Source organism: Anabrus simplex, chromosome 13 (genome assembly GCF_040414725.1).
Source record: "Anabrus simplex isolate iqAnaSimp1 chromosome 13, ASM4041472v1, whole genome shotgun sequence".
Taxonomy (NCBI): Eukaryota; Metazoa; Arthropoda; class Insecta; order Orthoptera; family Tettigoniidae; genus Anabrus; species Anabrus simplex.
This window is the reverse complement of record NC_090277.1, coordinates 12,861,961-12,882,850: the sequence shown is the minus strand read 5'-3', so window position 1 is coordinate 12,882,850 and position 20,890 is coordinate 12,861,961. Positions and strand designations below refer to the sequence as shown.

The following is a 20,890-nucleotide window of genomic DNA, read 5'->3' as shown; positions in this document are numbered from 1 at the left end:
ACTTCTTGTACTAGAAAGTTGAGGATTTTTTCAGAGGAAATGATTTATTTTTAGGAAGCCAGACATGAATAACAATTATTAAGGGAGCACATTAATTTATCATTCAAGGTTAATAAAATACTTACCTTACACTCTATTTACACTTTTTTTACAGCAGGCCTGTGACATGCTTTCATAAAATATTGGTGTTTTGAGAATACTGTCCTGTGTCCAATACATTTTTGTTTCAGTCTTTTGTATTATTCTCCCCAATACTAATGCAATAAACTGCCGAATTTCTTAAGAGTTTGTTTCTTTCCAAAACTGTGTCCTTGAATGTGGAGTTATTTTAAAAGTTTTTCAATGCACTTTTAGCATACGAATTTGTTTCTGTTACCATCAGATTTACAACTTCATCCATTAGGAACAGTTCAAAACAGTCACTCGCACTCACCTCTGGATTTCCCATAAATGGAATTTATATTAGGTTGGACACTATCCTCAGACTTACACTTTTCCACACGTATGTATGTTCAACATCTCCTACCATCACCTTAGCTTCTGATGTAATAGCTTCTTCACTTTCACTAGAAATACTAAGAAGGTCATCGTCAGAAGAACCAATAGAATCATTATCACTGTTATCAGAGATACTAATGTCACATAGAGATTCATCTTCGATGTAGTTCCTTGTTTTGTCTGCATACAAACATCTCTTCCGTTTTGCGCTCGCTATTTCTGTTTACCTCATCAGCTGGCTAAAAATTGTATATGCAAAGTAGAGAAGATAGGCACATTTTAATCAAGACACTTCATGAATACAGCGGGAAACCCTCCCGCCATCTGTTGGGAATGCTGGAAAACATTTTTCAAAGAGATTACAGTACCCGAGAAGTTATAGGGCGATCGCAAAATGAACACTGCAGCTAAACGAGAATTTCTTGGGCGGTGATGTTATGGGCAAGTGCACGCCACCCAGAATTTCTCGGGCATGCCACTGAAGAGATTAAGTTACAGTACATTGCGATTATGTTGGGAACCTCTGTTTAACAATTCTTACATGTATCAAATGGTTACGCTTTCTATCCGATATTTTCATCAACTCAGTCTCTGTTATACCTAATGAATAAGATTTCTGTGAAAAGGTCTCATTTTCTCGCTTTGTTCCACAGTTGCCTTTACAGCGCTCCATCTACTGAGGTACATTTAAGACATGGCGATTGCCAGTTCAACTTTCTTCAAAGATGGCAATAAACAAGTTGTGACTTCTTTTTAGTTCAACTTACAACGGAGTATTGAAAGGTGGATCCTTCTAATATTGTACATCTTCTTATTGTACATCTTCTTATAGCCACACTATGTATTATGTTCTGGCTCGTTGGTTTTTGAGTGATTGAAACGTGTAGAGCTGCTACAGGATGCTTGGAAAGCAACCCTCGTTGAGAAACTTTACTTTAAGGTACAGGAGGATGAAGGTGGATCACTATGGGACGCACCCATTGTTTGGACATCGTCTTCCACCTAAGAGACTGAAGTTAAAGAAGAGTTTTCTCGATACCACCAGTGCTCAGGATCAGTTATGGGGACCTGTGGCGAGTAAGAGCACGTGATTTAATGAGTGGATGATATGCCCTCTGCATCTCCACCTCCTGGTCATCAGCTGGAGATCGCTGATCCATGGAGAGAGAATCTCATAAAGATGGGCGTATCTGCGAGTGGAGTTCAAACTCTGTGACTGCCAGGAACTAAAAATTATCCCTCGTACGTGTAAGTGCCGGCTCTGGCCTGCCAATTGCACACAAGACCTCACTCAAGCCACTATAGAGGAAATTGATGTTTGCTTGCTTCTGAGAGACAAATTTAACATTGACTGTGTTATGAAAGTTATTGATGCTCTGACTGTAAATAATATTAACCTCACTGTGCCTTCTCACTCCTTTACCCACCTTTGCTCTGACTTGGAATCTGAAACTTCTGCTGTACATTTGTTCTTCAACATGGTGTGTTGGCAGGTGACTTGTCCTTAATTGAGTCCACACTGTCTGGTGATCCAGCACCGACTTCTGATGTTGAATTGGAAGGCAGTACAACCTCCCCGCTAAGATCAGCGAGGATTCAGGAAGATGCTGTGTCTCCCAGCAGGGCTACTAGATCGGTTAAACAATCCTCTAAAGGTAATGTTGCATTTGTAACATTGTGGTTGTGGCCTAAGGCCAGGTTTGAACTTTGAGTTGGCATACCAGTTCTATAGCCCTTCACATGCCCAGAATTGGTATTGAATTTACATGATTCTGAGCTATTTGTAGGTTCTCTTACAAACTTTAATTTATAAAATGAAAGGATCATGAAAATGACCTTTGGATTCTTTTTTGCATTTCAGTAGGAATGAACAATTCTGAAGCAGTTCAGGATGTGCAAAACTATGCATTATTTATTCCATTCATATTGACTATACGAGGATCTTTTATAGGCCACAGAGTTGTGTGTCATTTTGAAGCTATACTAGAAAATTAAGATTTTTGTGGTTGCCACCTCTTCCTCTCATTACCACTGTTCATTTTTGTTATTCAAACCAGACTGTACAACATTGCATTCATCACTTTCAGAATTTTCTGATTCACTGCTGCTTATCTTGGATCTTGGAGACCACCACCAAATAATTCTTCAAAATCTGATTCACTTTCATTCCCAGTTGTTCTTAGAATTTCAGAAACCGGGCAAGTTGGCCGAGTGGTTAGGAGCGCGCAGCTGTGAGCTTGCATCCGGGAGATAGTGGGTTCGAACTCCACTGTCGGCAGCCCTGAAGATGGTTTTCCTTGGTTTCCCATTTTCACACCAGGGGCTGTACCTTAATTAAGGCCACGGCCGCTTCCTTCCAACTCCTAGCCCTTTCCCATCCCTTCGTCGCCATAAGATCTATCTGTGTCGGTGCGACGTAAAGCCAATTATATATATATAAAAAAAACTTGTGTACTGCAGCCATCTATGTGATAAAAAAACTATTACTACTGGATACCTGCCAACTTTTACGGTTTATCCGTAAAATTTACGGAAATGGTAGCATTTTACGGTTTTACGGATGGACGGTGTCATCTTGCGACTTCGCGGACAGAAATTTGCAATGTTAACATTCGATAATCGCTCCTCTTCAGTACAATCGATTGTTTGTGTGGGTTGAAGCACGCTCGGTCTTGATCGAAGGCAAGTCCACGATAGTCGATAACTCAATCTTTGATATGATTGGTATTTTTAACCGTGTGATGTTTGCGTCGTTATTGGAATTGTTTTAAAGCCGGGATAACAGTTCTTCCGTATGAATCTTAGGTGTTGACAGGCTTTGCTCTGAAAATTCATTGTTCTGCTCCGTTTGCTTGTTGTGATTTAACCTGTATTCTTTGACGTACTTTGTTCACAAAGTTGGGGTTCCTCGAAAGGTTGGGCCTTTTAAGGTTATGCGACATATTTTAATGAAGTGTTCGAGTTTTTGTGTTACAACTTCGTGCTTCGCAGTTTCCTGTATTGTTTGGACTAATTACATTCGTTCGACTGGGTATACAGCTGTTAGCGAAGCCCATTAAATTATAAAGAAGAAAATGAAGGATTACATTCATTCCATGTGTGTGTATGCTTCTTACCATGTGCATATTCCTTGTTCACGAGGTTGGCGTCGTGTTCATTTAATGGCTTAAGACTTTGTGTGCTTTGAAATGTTTTAATGAAGTGTTTGACTGCCTTGAGTGTTTATGGTATAATTTTATGTGACGTTCAGTGATCCAAGTTCATTTCAATTTGCAGTACATATCAAAACATTGTTCTCGGACATCTTCATATGCTACATTCCTATTGTAGATTATCATGAATAAATCCACTAAGAAACAGTACTTCTAGGCATTTAAAGAATAATATTCTCTTGATTTCCCATGCATACTAAAATCAAGAAAGGCAGAAAAATTTGCCTTTGAACAGTATGTGGGAGTGATGTTAATATTGCACATGGTGGAAGAAACGATTTAAGTGATGATCAGTTAGTTATTGGCATTCAGACTTTGAACATCGTGAACAATCTCCAGGATAGTCTACAGATAAATCCCTTTTCTTTTCATCAGTGAGAAACTACTTTTGTACTGCCTGTGACTACATCATCAACAAGTTTCCACAGATGCACAGTTTTCTTCCATCTGTTTTTCCTTGGAAATTTTCCTATCATGTTATGCAAGGAAGAGAATGAAACTACAAATGAGGTGATGAATGAGCTTCGGAGGCAGTCCACAGCTCGTCAGGTAGATGACACTTCGGCTGCAAATCAAGAGGCTGCAAGTGATTCCAGTTGGGCATAAATGTCAAGAATTTGTGGAGCCGATGAACTTCTTAAGTATAACCAAATTTTTAGAGTAATGACCCCTATCCTCACCATACCCCATAGCAATGCAGAATGTGAAAGTGTTTTCAGTCTTGTGATAGAAGAGAGTTCAGATCATGCATGTCCAACGAATCTCTGGAGTCTATTTCTATTTTGAAGAGCAGGAGTTCTGGTTCCTGTTATGACAAAACATTTTCTCAAGACCTTTTGTAGGAAGCTAAAAAGGTCACAACTATGACTTTAAAGTTGAACTAGCGTGTGATTCGCAGTGTGTATTATATTATTTCTTGCCTGTGTTATGTTAAACAAGTTTTATTGTGTAAAGCCTTTTTCAATTATCACATATCTGATTAATTTATCAAGGAAGTCTGTCACGTGTGCTCCAAACTAATATTCACCATGCCTGCTGCTGTTTAACATGGATTTCTTATTCATTGTCATGTTAATCTACAAATCATTGGCTTATGAAGTATCCTGTTTAAAGCATGAATTATTGTATTTTGTATCCCAGAAGTGTCAGACTCGTTGGCTCAATGGTCAGTGTACTGGCCTTCGGTTCAGAGGGTCCCGGGTTCGATTCCAGGCTGGATCGGGGATTTTAACCTTCATTGGTTAATTCGAATGGCCAGGGGCTGGGTGTTTGTGCTGTCCCCAACATCCCTGCAACTCGCACACCACACAACACTATCCTCCACCACAATAACACACAGTTACGTACACATGGGAGATGCCGCCCACCCTCATCGAAGGGTCTGCCTTACAAGGGCTGCACTCGACTAGAAATAGCCACATGAAATTATTATTATTATTGTTGTTATCCCAGAAGTATTATTATTTTCATCAAGCCGGGGTATTACATGTTATAAACTTATTGGTTCATATTGAAAATTTACAGTTCAAAAATAATAAAGGTGTTCATTAATCCACCTATTCAATATTTTATTTCCACTTATACTGGTTTCATAAACACAATAACACTTATTTGGGACATGTTTCACCCTTAATTTAGGGCATGTTCAGCCTAAAATAATCTTCAAAAGTATATATAATATTACAAATAAAAGCTAAACGATTAGCTAGTTACTAAAATTTGGTACATATAATGTGAATATTGATACATTAATAAAAACATGTTAATGGAAAACTGTCAGTGATCAAACTAAAACTATCTTGTTAGAGACTAAAACTTCCTCCAATAAAAATACGTAGTTCTAATTAACTGGGCAAGGTGCTGGTCATTCTCCCCAGCTGTATCCCCCGACCCAGATTCTGAAGCTCCAGGACATTGCTGAGTCTGAGGGAAAAGCCAACCGTGGATGATAGGCAGATTAAGGAAAGAAAGTTCTAATTAAAATGGTTCAAATAAAATTGTTTATGGATTCATCAATGTGATAATGCATATATTGCCAACAAAATGAAGGCGTTAACATAAGCACAAAAACATACGTCATGTACACAATATGTTCAAGGCCGCTCTTAAAGTCATAAGCATGAAGGTATTAAAACATTCAAAGGTAGATATATGTAAAGGCGAAACTGAAACATCAGTTGAATTATCGTAGAAGAAGTGGCCCTTTGTACACATAGGAAATATTGTCAGAGACCTTTGTCGAGAGATGCCAGTAGATTCTGGAATAATGTTCACTGTAAGGGGAGGAAAGGAAGTCTTAAAATGGTGAACACAAGGAGAGAACTCTTATGTTGCTTAGAATAGATGAGGACTTACGTGTTTGTTGTAAGTTGTCCTTTATTATTTTTGAAGCCGGGGTATGTCGAGTATTGTTAGACTTTTTATCGCACGTGAGTTTTACTGATAGCCCTTTTCAAAAGTTGGCAGGTATACTACTGGCCTTGAATGGGGGTAGATATGACTTGTTGTCAAATAGAATGCGAACCAGTCTTTTTTCGCAAGCAGTGGTGATGGGCTCTCAGGAGGACATTAGCGTGTGAACACCCGGTTCTAATGCATATTCACGCAATTTATGGATAATTTAAAATTGTTTCTTTTAACCAGGGAATAACTCAGAAACCTCATCCGTCCAAAGTCGTGGGTCACGTTAACGGCCTGCCGCCTGACACTGGCTTTATGATCTACTCATTACCGTAGTGGGACAAATGCATAAGTAACCCTCTTAAATACGACACAACTGAAGACTGAACTAGGGGTTTTATATACAATACAAGAATTGATTGAGAAATATGCACTTTTGAAGAACAGACGGAATGCGTTCCTGTACAAACAGTGTCCATTTACGTGAGGTTCTTAACCAATGAATGTGGTGCACATTATTTTGATGCCTCTTGTCATACCTCGATTAATTTTGTGCTATTATAACCAAGAATATTGTTTGTTTGCTACTGTACAGCATTGTAGCAAAGTTGCTGTGAATTTTTTTTGTTGTACACTCACTAAGTAGTCCCGGATAAAGTGGATGCTCGGTAATGGGTGAGAGTGGAGAAGGCATTGTACAAGGAATCTGTAGTGAAATTATTTAGAGTATGTTATTTTTTTGCTAATTTGCCTTATGCTTTGGTACATTTAAGACTTGAACAAGAATGTTGTAAACTCCTTGAAAATTTACGTACTGGGCGAGTTGGGTGTGCGGTTAGGGGCTTGCAGCTGTAAGCTTGCATCCGGGAGATAGTGGGTTTGAACCCCACTGTCAGCAGCCCTGAAGATAGTTTTCTGTGGTTTCCCATTTTCACACCAGGCAAACACTGGGGCTGTACCTTAATAAGGCCACAGCCGATTCCTTCCGACTCCTAGTCTTTTCCTTTCTTGTTGTCACCATATGACCTATCTGTGTCGGTGCGACATAAAACAACTTCTAAAAATGAAAATAAATTTAGTTGCTACCTGCCAATGTTGGCTTGAAAGAGCAATTTCCCCCCGTTCTGCCCTAGTGTATGCCACCTCTTGACAGAACACCTGAAATACATGCACAAATGTGATCGTGCTTTACTTGGCTGATTGCTGCAGGTATATGCCATCAAGTTGAGGGTAACCCTAGTGAATTTTTATGTTTGTTAATTTTGCACCAGATTTGGTGAGACAGTTTACATTAAGGAAAGCTAAAAATTTGGTGTAAATTGAACAGTTAGTTTCAGAATTAATGTCTCTTATTTTCAGGTGCACCATTTTTTTTTCCTTCCCCGATTTGAAATTTGATTGTTAAGCTTTGAATGTCTCTGCATGACCTTTGGAAATAGCCACACATGGAGAGAGAGAAAAGAATGTTACTATCATGTGCTCCGAGGTTTGGAGTGTCTGCTATACAAAAACTCACCTTTGCTTCTTTTTAATTTTCTTAAAGTCATTTTTGGTCCAAAATCTCAGAAGGGTCTTTTCTTCAGGTCTCTCATGTACATTAGACAGTTTGCATTCTGGAGATATATTAGGTTCAAATCCCGCAGTCAGCAGAATTTAAGTAACATTAGTTAAAAAGAGAGTCAACTTTAAAGGAACAAAATTAGGATACATGTTTGTATAAGATTATTACAAATGAAAAAGTTCTGTACAATTCATTATAGCCATAGGATTCAACCTTGAAAAGTATTTCCCTCTTCCATTAACATGTGCTGGCAACAGAAGTGGTTTAACAAATATTGCCGGAGAGGCATACGTTTTAACTTTAAGAAGGATTTTTAAAATGGGACTGTCGTAATTTGAAAAAACAGCATTTTTCGATTTATAGATTTGTAGATTCTGTTTAGACGAACAGCTCGTCTTCTTACTCCCGGCCCAAAGTTTGCAAAATTTTCATAACACCACTCTTTTGTAGCAAGTCACTCACCAGTGAATACCGTAGAAATGTGTGAAACTTAATATAACTTGTTCACTATAAAGTCGATGATAACAAAATAATTTAGTTAAGAAACTCCGGGTACTCCGGTTTTCCCTGTCACATTTCATTCCAGCAACACTCTCCAGTATCATTTCATTTTATCTGACATTCATTAATCATTGCCCCAGAGGAGTGCGACAGGGTTCGACAGCAGGTAGAATTCCTAACCTCGTTGCTAGATCCATTCCTGACCCGGGTCGAATGACTGAAAACAGGTTGTGGATTTTCATTTTCAACTCTTTCCAAAGGCTTCTTTGTACACTGTATTAGGGCACCTGATGCTTGGCTCGGGAACTTGTGCTTTGACACAAAAATATACCGTTGAGTGTCCTGTGTCAGTAGTCTCTCTTAACCCGTTCAAGTCGCAATAAATAGCCAGCACATTGTTGACTGCGGAATCAGATTTAATTTATCCGCCTGTAGTTTGAGCGTATGTCACATAAAAACGCGTAGAAAATAAATAGTGCAGATAATTCACTCAAATTTTGCATTCATGCCATTGAATGTTATAACTTACCCATTCTTCATTCCTTGAGTTACTGCTGATTGTGGTACAAATGTTTCATTTGAAATACAGTTGAACCTGACTTATACGTATATCAAGGGGAAGAGAAAAAACTACTTGTAACTCAGAATTACTTGGAAATCAGACTTATGCAATACATCACATATTTGCTGAAAAACCTATGGAATAGACATACATGTATAATACTTGCAAATAATAAATACATTAAGACAGAAAATATTATTTTGAGCTTGGCGCAGCCTTAAAGAAATCAGATAGTTTGGCTTCACTTTTCTTGCATTAAGAGTATAAACCTCCTTTAGCAATGAATTCAAAGCACTTTTACTACAACGTTTCACACTGATGTAACGCCTACACACTTCGATTGCACTTAACACTTCACTCAGTTCAGGTGTTTCAAGATTCAAGTCATTATCTCCATCTTCAATGTCACTATCGCTTGTAGCTGGTCCATCATCGCCACGTTGTTGGCATACATCAGCAATAATCTCTTCATCCGGTAGTTCTCCACGTACAGCCAAATTGTCATCGAAATGCACAAAAGTATCGAATTCTACACCCTCCGGTAGCGGTAGCTTATTGCCAGACAAAACTTCGTATCCATAATCGTCATTAGGGGCAGCCTCTTCTAGTAAGACACCAGCTTTGCGGGAACAGTTGCTGATTGTGGAGGATGACACCTGCTTCCAGGCAGCCGAAATAAAGTCCATGGCTTGTAGCAAATTACTGGAGAGAGGTTCATTTCCTGCATCACTCAGTGTTATTAAATGTTGAACCAGCATTTTTCTATAATGCAATTTGAAATTTGCAATGAAGCCCAAATCAAATGGTTGTAGAACACTGGTACAGTGAGGAGGGAAAAATTCCACTCGGACATTCTCCAGAACGATTTGAGGTGGATGTGCTGCACATCGATCCATAAGAAGGCTCTTTTTTCTGTTTCTTTTTCATTTCAATGTCCAGTTTTTTCAACCATTGTTCCATTGGATTCATTTTCCTTAGGTTTTGTTTTCGCACTCTTAAAACACCTCGGATTCTTCGATTATCCTTTCACAAGTGGAGGAAGTTTGTCAGATCCATCTGCATTGTTGGCGAGAAGTACTGTTACACGAATTTTACCTTTCTTCCCTCCATGGCATGAGTTACCTTTTTCAGCTAATGTTTTATTAGGAAGGAGATTGTAGAATAGGCCGATCTCATCACAGTTGTAGATGTTTGGAGGCTGATAATCGCTTACGATACCCGGCAGAACCTCTTCTTTTCAGTGTTGCACCCTGACGTCGTCCGCAGATTTTGAGTCGCCGCAAATTGTTCTCCCTGTGTTTCCATGACAGTCTTTAATTCCTTGTAGCCATCCTGGCGAAGCCTTGAAAGCAGCAGTGATGCTCATCATTTTAGCTAAATCTATCGCCTTTGCCTTCAGCATGTCTCCACTAATTGGTAGAGCTGCACCCCGCTTTTGCTGGAACCATGTGAAAAGTACTTTCTCCAAATCTACGTACCATCCTTCTTGCTGACGGCTACGCTTTGCTGATTTTGAACCCAGTTTTAAGAACGCATCCAAAATAGCTTTTTTTACTGATGACTGTACATAGCGTGGTATAAGCAATCCCTAAGTCTGAAGCGATTTCAGTTTTTGTTTTGTGTGGATTAGCATCCACTTCTCGTATAACCTTTCCTTTTTCTGTTCTCCACGGCTAATCAAAAGCAACTGAATGACAAAATTACTGTTCAACAGTAAACACCAGATACCGGCATCGTGGACATTTTACTTCTCTGTTGTTCCCACGAAAGAAATTCTCATATTCAAACAAATTCACTGTATTTTCGTTTGTTTCCGCACCAAAACCGCCCACTTTGCTTATAATGTATCTTAATCTTTGGCGGCGTGTCAAAAACGACGAAGGTAGAGGAGGAGCGAAGGGGACTCGCCTTTGTTAAGGCGCCAGTAAGTAAGGGTCAACAATGTCACTCGGCAAAACTCTGTGTTCTGTTTCAGCACCGAAACCCGATCGCTTACTTCCGCCTATGCCGACAAAGAGGAAACTTCGTAAATACAGATGTTTCTCTTTAAAAAGCACATTCTTATTACAATTATGCAAAACTCAGTTATATTTCACTAGCACGTGATACGTATACCAGCGAATTACGTATAAAAGGATTACGTACAAATAAGGTTTAATTAATGCTTTTAAATTATATTTTGCCGGGACCTAAAGGAAATTACGTACAAATACGAATTATGTAGAACAGAGTTACGTATAAAGCAGGTTCACCTGTAATTAAAAAATAAAGAGCGTATCTGTGTACTCTGAAAACATTGCAATTTCGGACGGTGGGCAGACTATCCATTTTTTGTATTTCTTAAACATCGCTGTATTCATGAAATGGATATATATCAGGATTATCGTATTTTTTCTCGAATTTCCAATCACTATGGTTCTTTTGTGTCACCGCCCGAGTGCATTTGGAAGAACTTGGTGCGGCGCTTTCTTCAATATTCTGCTCACTTCAGTAACTTTCACTATCTTCGGATTCATTTTTCCAAAACATAATTATTCCCATAATTGCCACCTAAAACAATGTCTACAAGCCAAAATATGGCTTCCGATTGAGATAGCTAGAAATAAAATTCAGGAAACTCAATCGTCAAAAGTTACCAGTGTTTCGCCCAGAGTGCGGCATGGGCTCATCAGTTGGATACCGCACCCAGTACCCCTAGTACGTCGGCACTGCATTTTGCTTATCACATGTATGGCTTGCAGTGGTGTCGCTACCGGCGTGCTAGCCGGCCATTGTCTTGGAAAAGGTGCGGTATCCAACTGATGAACCCATGCCGCACTCTGGGCGAAACACTGGTAACTTTTGACGATTTAGTTTCCTGAATTTTATTTCTAATGTCTACAAGCACTTTCAGTCTCTCATTGACATTACCGTGAAACCGCTTCTGCTGCATAATAGATACTGAGTAACTATGAAAATAAACTGTTATTCAACAGTGTCGCACAGACAGCATTGTACTTGCCTCTAGTTCCCTAGAGTGTATATTGTTAGAAATTACATTGCAAAGGGAATCTGATATGTGAAGATAAGCAAGGCGAGCTGAGCTTGTCATTTGATTAACACGCGCGACCACAGCTAGTCATATTACACGAATGGGTTAATGATCACCTGTATGTTGAAATGCACTAAATGAAGTTATAACTGTTTCTGTGCAAACTATCCTTAAGACTGATATTCTCTGAAGTAATTGTAATTTTACTGATTACTTGTTGAGAAAGTAATTTGTAATAAAATAATATGTTCCGTATTGTCAAATATTCAGATGATTAACCGTCTTACTAATAAAAGGTGTATAACTTTTATACAAGGTTTATATGCCGTTTATGTGAAATTCGTTACTAATAAACCGTATATAAGCCTCCTGTGTATACATCTGTTATAGTTATTCATTGGATTGCTTGTACAGATCAGGACCCTTGTATAAGCGTTGCATAGCAGCGAGTAGCGGAAAAAGAAACGAGTGAGCAGTTTATTTTCGTGGTATTTATTGTCTACAGTAATATAATCGTGGTGATATATTCGACTTATCCATTTAACATTGAAAGAATGGACGATAACGTTGATGATCTTCACGATATTTTAAACATAGAAGACATACACCGTTCAGAGGTTATGGACGCTAGACATCTTCGTAAAGTAAAACACTTTAAAGAGACGGAATGGCAATGAATAACTATAAAATAAATTATGGTTGGGCGTATTTTTGTGTAATAATGTGTTACTGCTTAATAGACTTTTGATATTGCGAGTTTATTATACATTATCTGCCCCTACAAAGATCTTTCTCAAATTTGAGTATCTATAAAATGGGACATATTCCTCGAGATAAAAAATGGCATAACTTGAAAACCATACGTAATATGATTTCCATACTTTGTAGTTGAATACCCAGAAATATGATGTATAAATGCCTAATAGAAACTTTTTTGATCAAACCTTTCTTTTAAGCTACAAAACTGTTTTTCCTTTCTCCTAAAAAGTAAGGATTTTGGAATGTCTAACCTTTTCAACTCGCCGATTCAATTACAATTGCTTACGTTTTCCGTACTACCCCAGTTAGGAGCTTTTCCATTTCTTTTTTTGGTGTTCATTACACAAGCAAGCTGAAGAAATGTTGATATCAATATAAGTCAATTTCCAGCTGTCTCATGGAATGACAATGAATAACTAAGTTATAAAAGAAATGATGGTTGGGCGTATGTTTGTGTAATAATGTATTACTGCTTAATAGACTTTTGAAGTTGCGAGTTTATTATACATTATCTGCCCCTACAAAGATCTTGCTCAAATTTGAGTACCTATAAAATGGGACACATTCCTCGAGATAAAAAATGGCATAACTTGAAAACCATACGTAATATGATTTCCATACTTTGTAGTTGAATACGCAGAAATATGATGTATAAATGCCTAATAGAAACTTTTTTGATCAAACCTTTCGTTTAGCTACAAAACAGGTTTTCCTTTATCCTGAAAAGTAAGGATTTTGGAATGTGTACCCTTTTCAACTCGCCGATTCAATTACAATTGCTTGCGTTTTTTGTACTATCCCAGTTAGGAGCTATTGATCTTTTCTTAAGCCTTTCCATTTCTTTTTCTGGCGTTCATTTACACAAGCAAGCTGAAGAAATGTTGATATCAGTGTAAGCCAATTTCCAGCTGTCTCACTTAGTGTTGCCACTGCCTTTTCGATATGCCGTGCTACTGTGCGACTTTCCGAAAAGTTTTGCTCGTAGATAACTAGCAGAAGCGACCATAAAGGCGGTGAACGAGCGAAATACGTCATTGAACTGCAGGAAGAGATTCCTACGCCTTGGAACGAGTGTATGCGTGCTGTATAGTAATACAATGCGTATACCTCGTTTATTAGTAAGAAAAATGTAAAACGCTTATACAGGGTTTATTCACTGTTTAACTAAACAAGAGTTAAAGAACTGTATAAGGACTTTTTATTAGTAAGACGGTAAGAGATGAAATAGTCCACCTTTTCAGTACCTACAATCAGTGATATAAATTAGTTCACAAAGACATTCCATCCCATGATTTGGGACATCTTCAGCTACTTAACGTGCAAGATTTTATACATAATTGGAAATTAATCTTAAACTATCAGCTGAAGAGGAGAATTGATTTTTGATTTTTTAGCCCTCTATGTTTTGACATGGAAAAAAACACATTGAGTTGATGTTACAATGTGAAGTAGTATTAACACACATTTCTTAAAGAACATAGTCGGGACATAGTCGGGCTGAGACGCTGGCCTTCTGACCCCAACTTGGCAGGTTTGATTCTGGCTCAAACTGGTGGTGTTGGAAGGTGCTCAAATACGTCAGCCTCGTGTCGGTAGATTTACTGGCATGTAAAAAACTCCTGCGGGACTAAATTCTGGCACCTTGGCATCCCCGAAAACTTGGGACATAAAGCGAATAACATTACTATTAAACTTGAGACATTAGGTACATAATAGCGAGCAATTCATATTGAAAAGCCCATAGGCTAAATGATTTGGTGATGCTTTGAAGAAATGTTCTACAAATCACTGATATTACTCTATAACAGAGGTGCTTATTTTGTCCCGTGGGCACACAGCACTGTAAGCGGGTGGGCAATGAGCGTTACGCTATAGCCACAGTGACGTAACGTCACAGGCCATGAAGTTCTTCCAGTCACTTTCAATCACTATGGCAATACCTGACTCTGAAATGGAGGCAGAGAATAACGAAACAAAGATGGCAGCAATCCACATTATTTTAAATTTAAGTTGTAGGAGATAAGTTATATATGTTCTTTGCACTTTATGTAGGGTCTATTTTGACTGGATGCATTGTTTTTAAAGACAGCCATCTCAAATATATTTTTACTGTATATAATGCATTTCAAATTTCAATATTATGTTTTAAGAGGTGCTTTCGAAACATTTCTGAGGCTTGTGGCTGCTTGGGTTTAAATTATATCTTAAACTCATCGACAATCCAATCATTCTTACTGGGAACTTGAAGGCACACTGTATACATATTTGGTAGATGCATTTACATTGTTGTTGTACTTAAATATTGGATGGTAAATATCTTTGTTCTCACTCGTGGTGAAACTCCCTCGCCATTATCATTGGACACCTGATAAGTTATAAATAATATTTTCAGAAATTCAGTGAACAGGGAAAGTCGCATAACACTACAACATTGTGCAAAATCAAGCAATAAACTTGTTGAATTATGTAATACCAGGTGCTCCACCAGCCCCTTGTATTCCAGTTTTATGCACCCCTTTACTACGATTCTGAAAGACTTCAGTCCCTCTCCCTAAACCGGGGTAATATAACAAGATGTGTGTTTACGTGCTGGAAGACAGCAGGAACCGTGACCGCCGCTATTAATTCATTATGGGTACCTCCAATGAACCCATAGTATGAGTACAGATACGCAGAACACATACTTTAAAACAGGAGGTGGACGCATGGTACTGTATAGGCTGGGAAGTGGGCACCGTAGGCCAAGTGTTGCAGTAGCTCACATGGCTAGTGCGCGGTAGGATGTGTGATAGTTGACAGTGCTCGAGGGTTAGAAGGTTCAAGTCCCATGCACGTTTTTTTTTTTTAAGCCCGTTGCCTGGATTTGGCAATACCAGTATTTTTCACGGACTGATTTGTTTATTTGGCCCTGAAAAGGGGCGTTGGTATGGAGCTGGGTTGATAGAGGCTAGGAAACTTGTGACAAGATTTCAGTTATCCACATCGTTTAACGCAGCACCCGCTCAAACTGCTGACCTCTGTGGTCGATACAGAGCTGCACCCGTTGTTGTAAGGACCGTCTGGCCTGTTCCAACATCTCTGGCGAAATGGATCGGTATGCCTTGTTGGTGAGCTGTCTGAGGTGACAGGACTGGCTGGTTCCTGTGCATACACCAGTTGTTTTACATGGCCCCACAGAAAAAAATCCAGGGGTGCAAAATCGGGCGATCTGGTGGGCCAGGGGACAGGTCCGCCCCTTTCAATCCATTTATCAGCATACGTTGCATGGAGATGGTACCGGACGATCACCTCCATATGCGGTGGAGCACCGTCATATTGAAACCACATCTTGCAGCGGTCAAAAACGATGGTAGTTCATCTTGGAGAAACCGCAGATAGCGTTGGCTGGTCAGATGGCGCTCACAGAAATGGGGACCTATCAGGTAATCACCCATGGTTCCATACCATACATTCACGCCGCACTGTACCCGAAAAGCTGTCTGTCGCACGCAATGGGGATTATCCACACTCCAGTAATGCATATTATGGCGATTAACGGTTCCATTGTTGAGGAATCGTGCTCGTCCGTAAATAAGAGAGTCGCTAGAAAAGCAGAATCGGTGTCCACATGCTTTAGGATCCATTGACAGAACGTTACCCGGGCATTGAAAAAATGACCATGGAGCACCTGGTGTAAGTGCAGATGGTACGGGTGAAACCGGTGGGTATGCAATGTCTGCATAACAGACGCTCGACTGATGTTCGTCTCCTGTGCAATGGCCCATGTGCTAGTATGAGGGTTACGCCAGATAGTGTCATACACAACCTCGTCATTGTCAGCAGACGTCACGGGATGATCTCGAACAGGCCATATCCTTCCCAGGGATGCAGCATCCCGCAGGCGTCTTTCCACATTCTGAAATGTCATGCCCGTTAGTTGTCGTCTATCTGGATAGCATTCTTGGTACAGGCTTTGTGCCTGATATGCATTATGTCTAGCTTATCCATAGATAGATAAGTAACATGTCCACATACTCGTCGCTGGAATACATCTCAAGGCAGCGAATAAACTTTGTGTTACCAGGCAAGTTAGCCGTGCAGTTAGGGGCGTGCAGCTGTGAGCTTGTATCCGGGAGATAGTGGGTTCGAACCCCACTGTCTGCAACCCTGAAGATGGTTTTCTATGGTTTCCCATTTTCACACCGGCAAATGCTGGGGCTGTACCTTAATTAAGGCCACGGCTGCTTCCTTCCCACTCCTAACCCTTTCCTATCCCATCGTCACCATAAAACCCATCTGTGTCGGTGTGATGTAAAGCAACAACTTGCAAAAAAAAAAAAAAAAAAAACCCTTTGTGTTGCGAATTGTTTTGAAGGAGGGGAGTTCGCGCAGCTACATACTTACCTGCCATCACATGATGATGATGATGATGTTGTTGTTGTTGTTGTTGTTGTTCCAGTGCGACATACTTGGCCCTACCTGTGGTCTATGAAGCTTGGAACATGTACGGCGTAGTTAACTAGCCACAGATCATCATCTCCTCATCCTCGTCCAACCTAGCACCATTCCCAATGCAATGATACATACGGTCTTTTACAGGATCAAATAAACAAATCAGTCCTTGGAAGCTATCTAGTATGTAACCTTACCACATCCCAGGCATCTGGCTGTTAAAATAAATTCTTATGTGGGGTTTGAACCTCCTACCTCGAGCACTGTCCACTATCACATATCTCCCCGCCTGCTCGCCATGTGAGCTACTGTGACACTTGACCTACGGTACCCACTTCCCAGCCTATACAGTACCATGCTCCCGGTCTGTGCGTCCACCTCCTGTTTTAACGTACATGTTCTGCATATCTGTACTCGTTTTACGGGTTCATTCGAGGTACCCATAATGAATTAATAGTTGTGCTCACGATTCCCGCTGTCTTTTAGCCCGTAAACACACATCTCAGTTATATTACCCTGGTTTAGGGAGAGGGACCCATGTTTTTCAGAATTGTAGTAAATGTGAAGGGATGCATAAAACTGGATCGCAAGGGACTGGTGGACCACTCGGTATGCTATGTTTTGCTGATTGAGTAACGGGAATTCTCTTTCTTAGTGGAAATACTGTCATTCTTATTTAAGGAAATTGTAAACCCTGTATCTTGGTAAATTATAACACAAAATTATAATTTGTCAGTTTTCTTTGAATGTATGAATATGAGAAAATAAAACTGACTGTTTATATAGAGCACAGTATAAATCAAAGGGGAATATGTTGAAAAAGTTGGTTTTCTTGCGATTATAGTGTTTTCTATTCATTTTTACTTCTGTACCCGAATCAAAATTTTGTTTAGTAGTGGGGGAGAGCTTCAAAGTCACAATCGAATGACACGAGTTCACTTCCCTGTCAAGTGCGTTCGTTCTTCACTGTGATGTATGCATGGTGCATAAGCTTCCCGCATTTATGTCAGGCCGGCCTGGGCACCAGGCTGGGTACCTCTGCTCTTTGTCCTAAAAACTTTTGTAGTGATTTAATTTAAAATAATGGTCCCATTGTTCGTGTAAGATATCTTGAAGTCATTTGTTGAACAGGCTTAATCAAAACAATTGTACCGATGTAAATTCCTGGTGGCGGGGAACTCTCTCATGATGACAGTGAACGTCAAATAGGAATCTTCACAATCTTGAGATTCTTGAAATTGAAAGGTCCTGTGACTGTTGATATAATAGTCGATTCTGAAGAAGGGATCTAAAAGAAAGGAAATCATTGCAGTTGAGTAAATATTTCTCAGGTAACTGTAATTTAGGCCAGTTACTTTTTGTTTTTGGTATTTTCCCCATCACTGGAACTGTTTCACAACCTCTTGCTTTTGGTAAATCCCCAGAAATCCTATCAATTCCAACCACTTCTCTAATTTGTAACTTTTGTATCTTTTGTAGCTAGTTATTGATGTAAATTTCCTACTTAGCTATAACCACACACTTCATAATTCATCACTGTCATATTATCTGGCTGTTAGTAACCTTTTTCTCCTCTTTGTCATCAGGTGAAGTGCCTTTAGATGAGCCCACGCTCCCTGGCAATGCAGTCTCTAATTCTGGCGCTGAAGGAGAAGACAAGACTAACTCTTCTGTACAAACACCACCATCAACAGCTAGAATTCAGGATGACAGTGGATCACCTATCAGGATGACTCGACGTATCACACGTTCATGTAAAGGTAATGTTCTTATATCGGTTGTCAGTTCTCTGCATTACAAGGCATGTAATATCATTGTCCGTTTATATGAGGGGAATAAAAAAAGTGGTCACCTCAAATAATTCATAAACCTTTAAAGATATCAGAAATCTGCTTTCACTTTTAGTAATGTTATTAAGGGCCTCATAATCAGCCTTGTACTTTTCTGGAGTGCCAGTATCTACAGAGATAATGATCATCATAATCATATTTGTTGCATAATGTTGTCAAGATGTTTCTGGACAGAACAAGAAAAAATAAAGGGTTAAAACGAGAATGTGTAGAATTGAATACCCAGTTAGAAACTACCCAACAGGGATTTGGAATCGCTTAATATCTTTTTCCCTCGATATCCAGGCAGTTTACTTTGTTTAGGTCTAGGTGGTGGTGGTGATTGTTTTAAGGCAGAGTACAACTGGGCAACCTACAGTGAAAGCTGTGTCTATCACTTCTGAATTGCAAGTTATAAATCTCGTTCTGTATTGACGGTTATCACTTTACAAACGAAAATATTTATAAAATCCTCCTTATCAATGAGTCATTTCCATTTGAGACGACAACTTTTATTGACAAGTAAGTTAAATGAATTTTCTTTTCGTACATTATTTTTTAACTTGTTTTTCATCCACTCATAATTCATTTTTCTCATTACAGATGTTACACGCGTTTTAATCCATAGTATTGACGGTCTCACTACACTCCTCAGCACAGTGTTTTCATTTTAACAGAAAGCAAGTTTTATTTGACAATTCAAGAACAATCTATTAGACGAGAGGACTTTGTACCTCAATATGTTTTTAATTCACTAATTATGATCACTTCACTTCATTAAATTTTTAATTTGTTTGTGTATTATGTAATTACTGTTCTGCTACTTAAGATGGCCTTGAGATTAGGCTGAAACATATATAGACTTTGCTTCTATTGATAAGGAGGATTTTATAAATATTTTCATTTGTAAAGTATCACTTCTGAAGACGAGAGGAGAGTATAAATCGTGTGAAAAACACAAGAGGACAGGTATAAAAGCGTTTTTGACAATAAATTAACAACATGGTATTAATAGTTGTTAGAAACCCGAGAGAACAAATAATGTGAAAAATGTATGTTTGTTTATAATCAGAGATGGGTTCGTGAATAGTGTGACCCATAAATCTTGTCAAAGAAATGCAAATTAGCCATTCATCATTGACTCTACTACGAGCAGAACTATAGTGATGTTACAAAAATGACCTATAAAAGTATCAGTATGTTTAATTTATGTTTACTGAGCTCGATAGCTGCAGTCGCTTAAGTGCGGCCAGTATCCAGTATTCGGGAGATAGTAGGTTCGAATCCCACTGTCGGCAGCCCTGAAAATGGTTTTCTGTGGTTTACCATTTTCACACCAGGCAAATGCTGGGGCTGTACCTTTCCTGCCCATCGTCGCCACAAGACCTATCTGTGTCGGTGCGACGTAAAGCAAAAAAAAAAAAAAAAGAATTAATGTTTATCTCTGTTTAAGAACTTACATTCTGTAACTTAATAACGTCCTGTTTTGTCTCCACTCCAGCATTAACTGTTGGAATTTAAGTTCCTAAATAGTAAACAGAGATAAATATTATTTCTAAATATTTGAATGTGACTTGACAGAATCTGATGCTCTTTTAAGAACAAAACATTTCATTCTTGATTTAATAGTGTATGCTTTTATCCCTTGTTTAACCCTCCGGTTGAGAAATTACAAGGAGTGCGGCTCCTATAAAATATCACTTAAATGCACATTTTTGGGGAAAATTTGAAAATATGAGGTCATTCTCATGAAGATGCGTTGCCAACTCATAACTGGAGTACTGGTTGTCGGTTGCAAGGTTTAGGTTTGAATTTTGTATCGAAACAGTCAATCTTTTACAATGTCAAATCGTTTATTGGATGTCACAAAAGGACCTGGTTGCTGAATTTCACAATACAACTCAAAATTAGATATGTGATATGTTTTGCTGTCACACAGGGTGTATATTTTATGCCATATTTTGCCGTTTTGTTTGGCATATACTGCACAAAACCCCATCGCCCTCGAAATCGTACAAGCATTTCGTCTGTGTCTCTCATAGTGCATTGGCACTGCTGGAGGCTTCAAGTACCCTATGCAGTGGCCTCCACGGTATGCACTAACCA

General features: G+C 39.1%; 1 protein-coding gene across 1 annotated transcript in view; it reads left to right on the top strand.

Moving 5' to 3' along the window:
- The window catches only part of LOC136884820 (uncharacterized), a 96,329-nt gene that overhangs the window by 42,673 nt on the left and 32,766 nt on the right, over window positions 1-20,890 (top strand). The window contains exons 4-5 of the mRNA XM_068230019.1: window positions 1,992-2,153; window positions 18,542-18,715. Coding sequence (XP_068086120.1) covers window positions 1,992-2,153; window positions 18,542-18,715 — 336 coding nt within the window. The remainder of the gene's footprint in view (window positions 1-1,991; window positions 2,154-18,541; window positions 18,716-20,890) is intronic.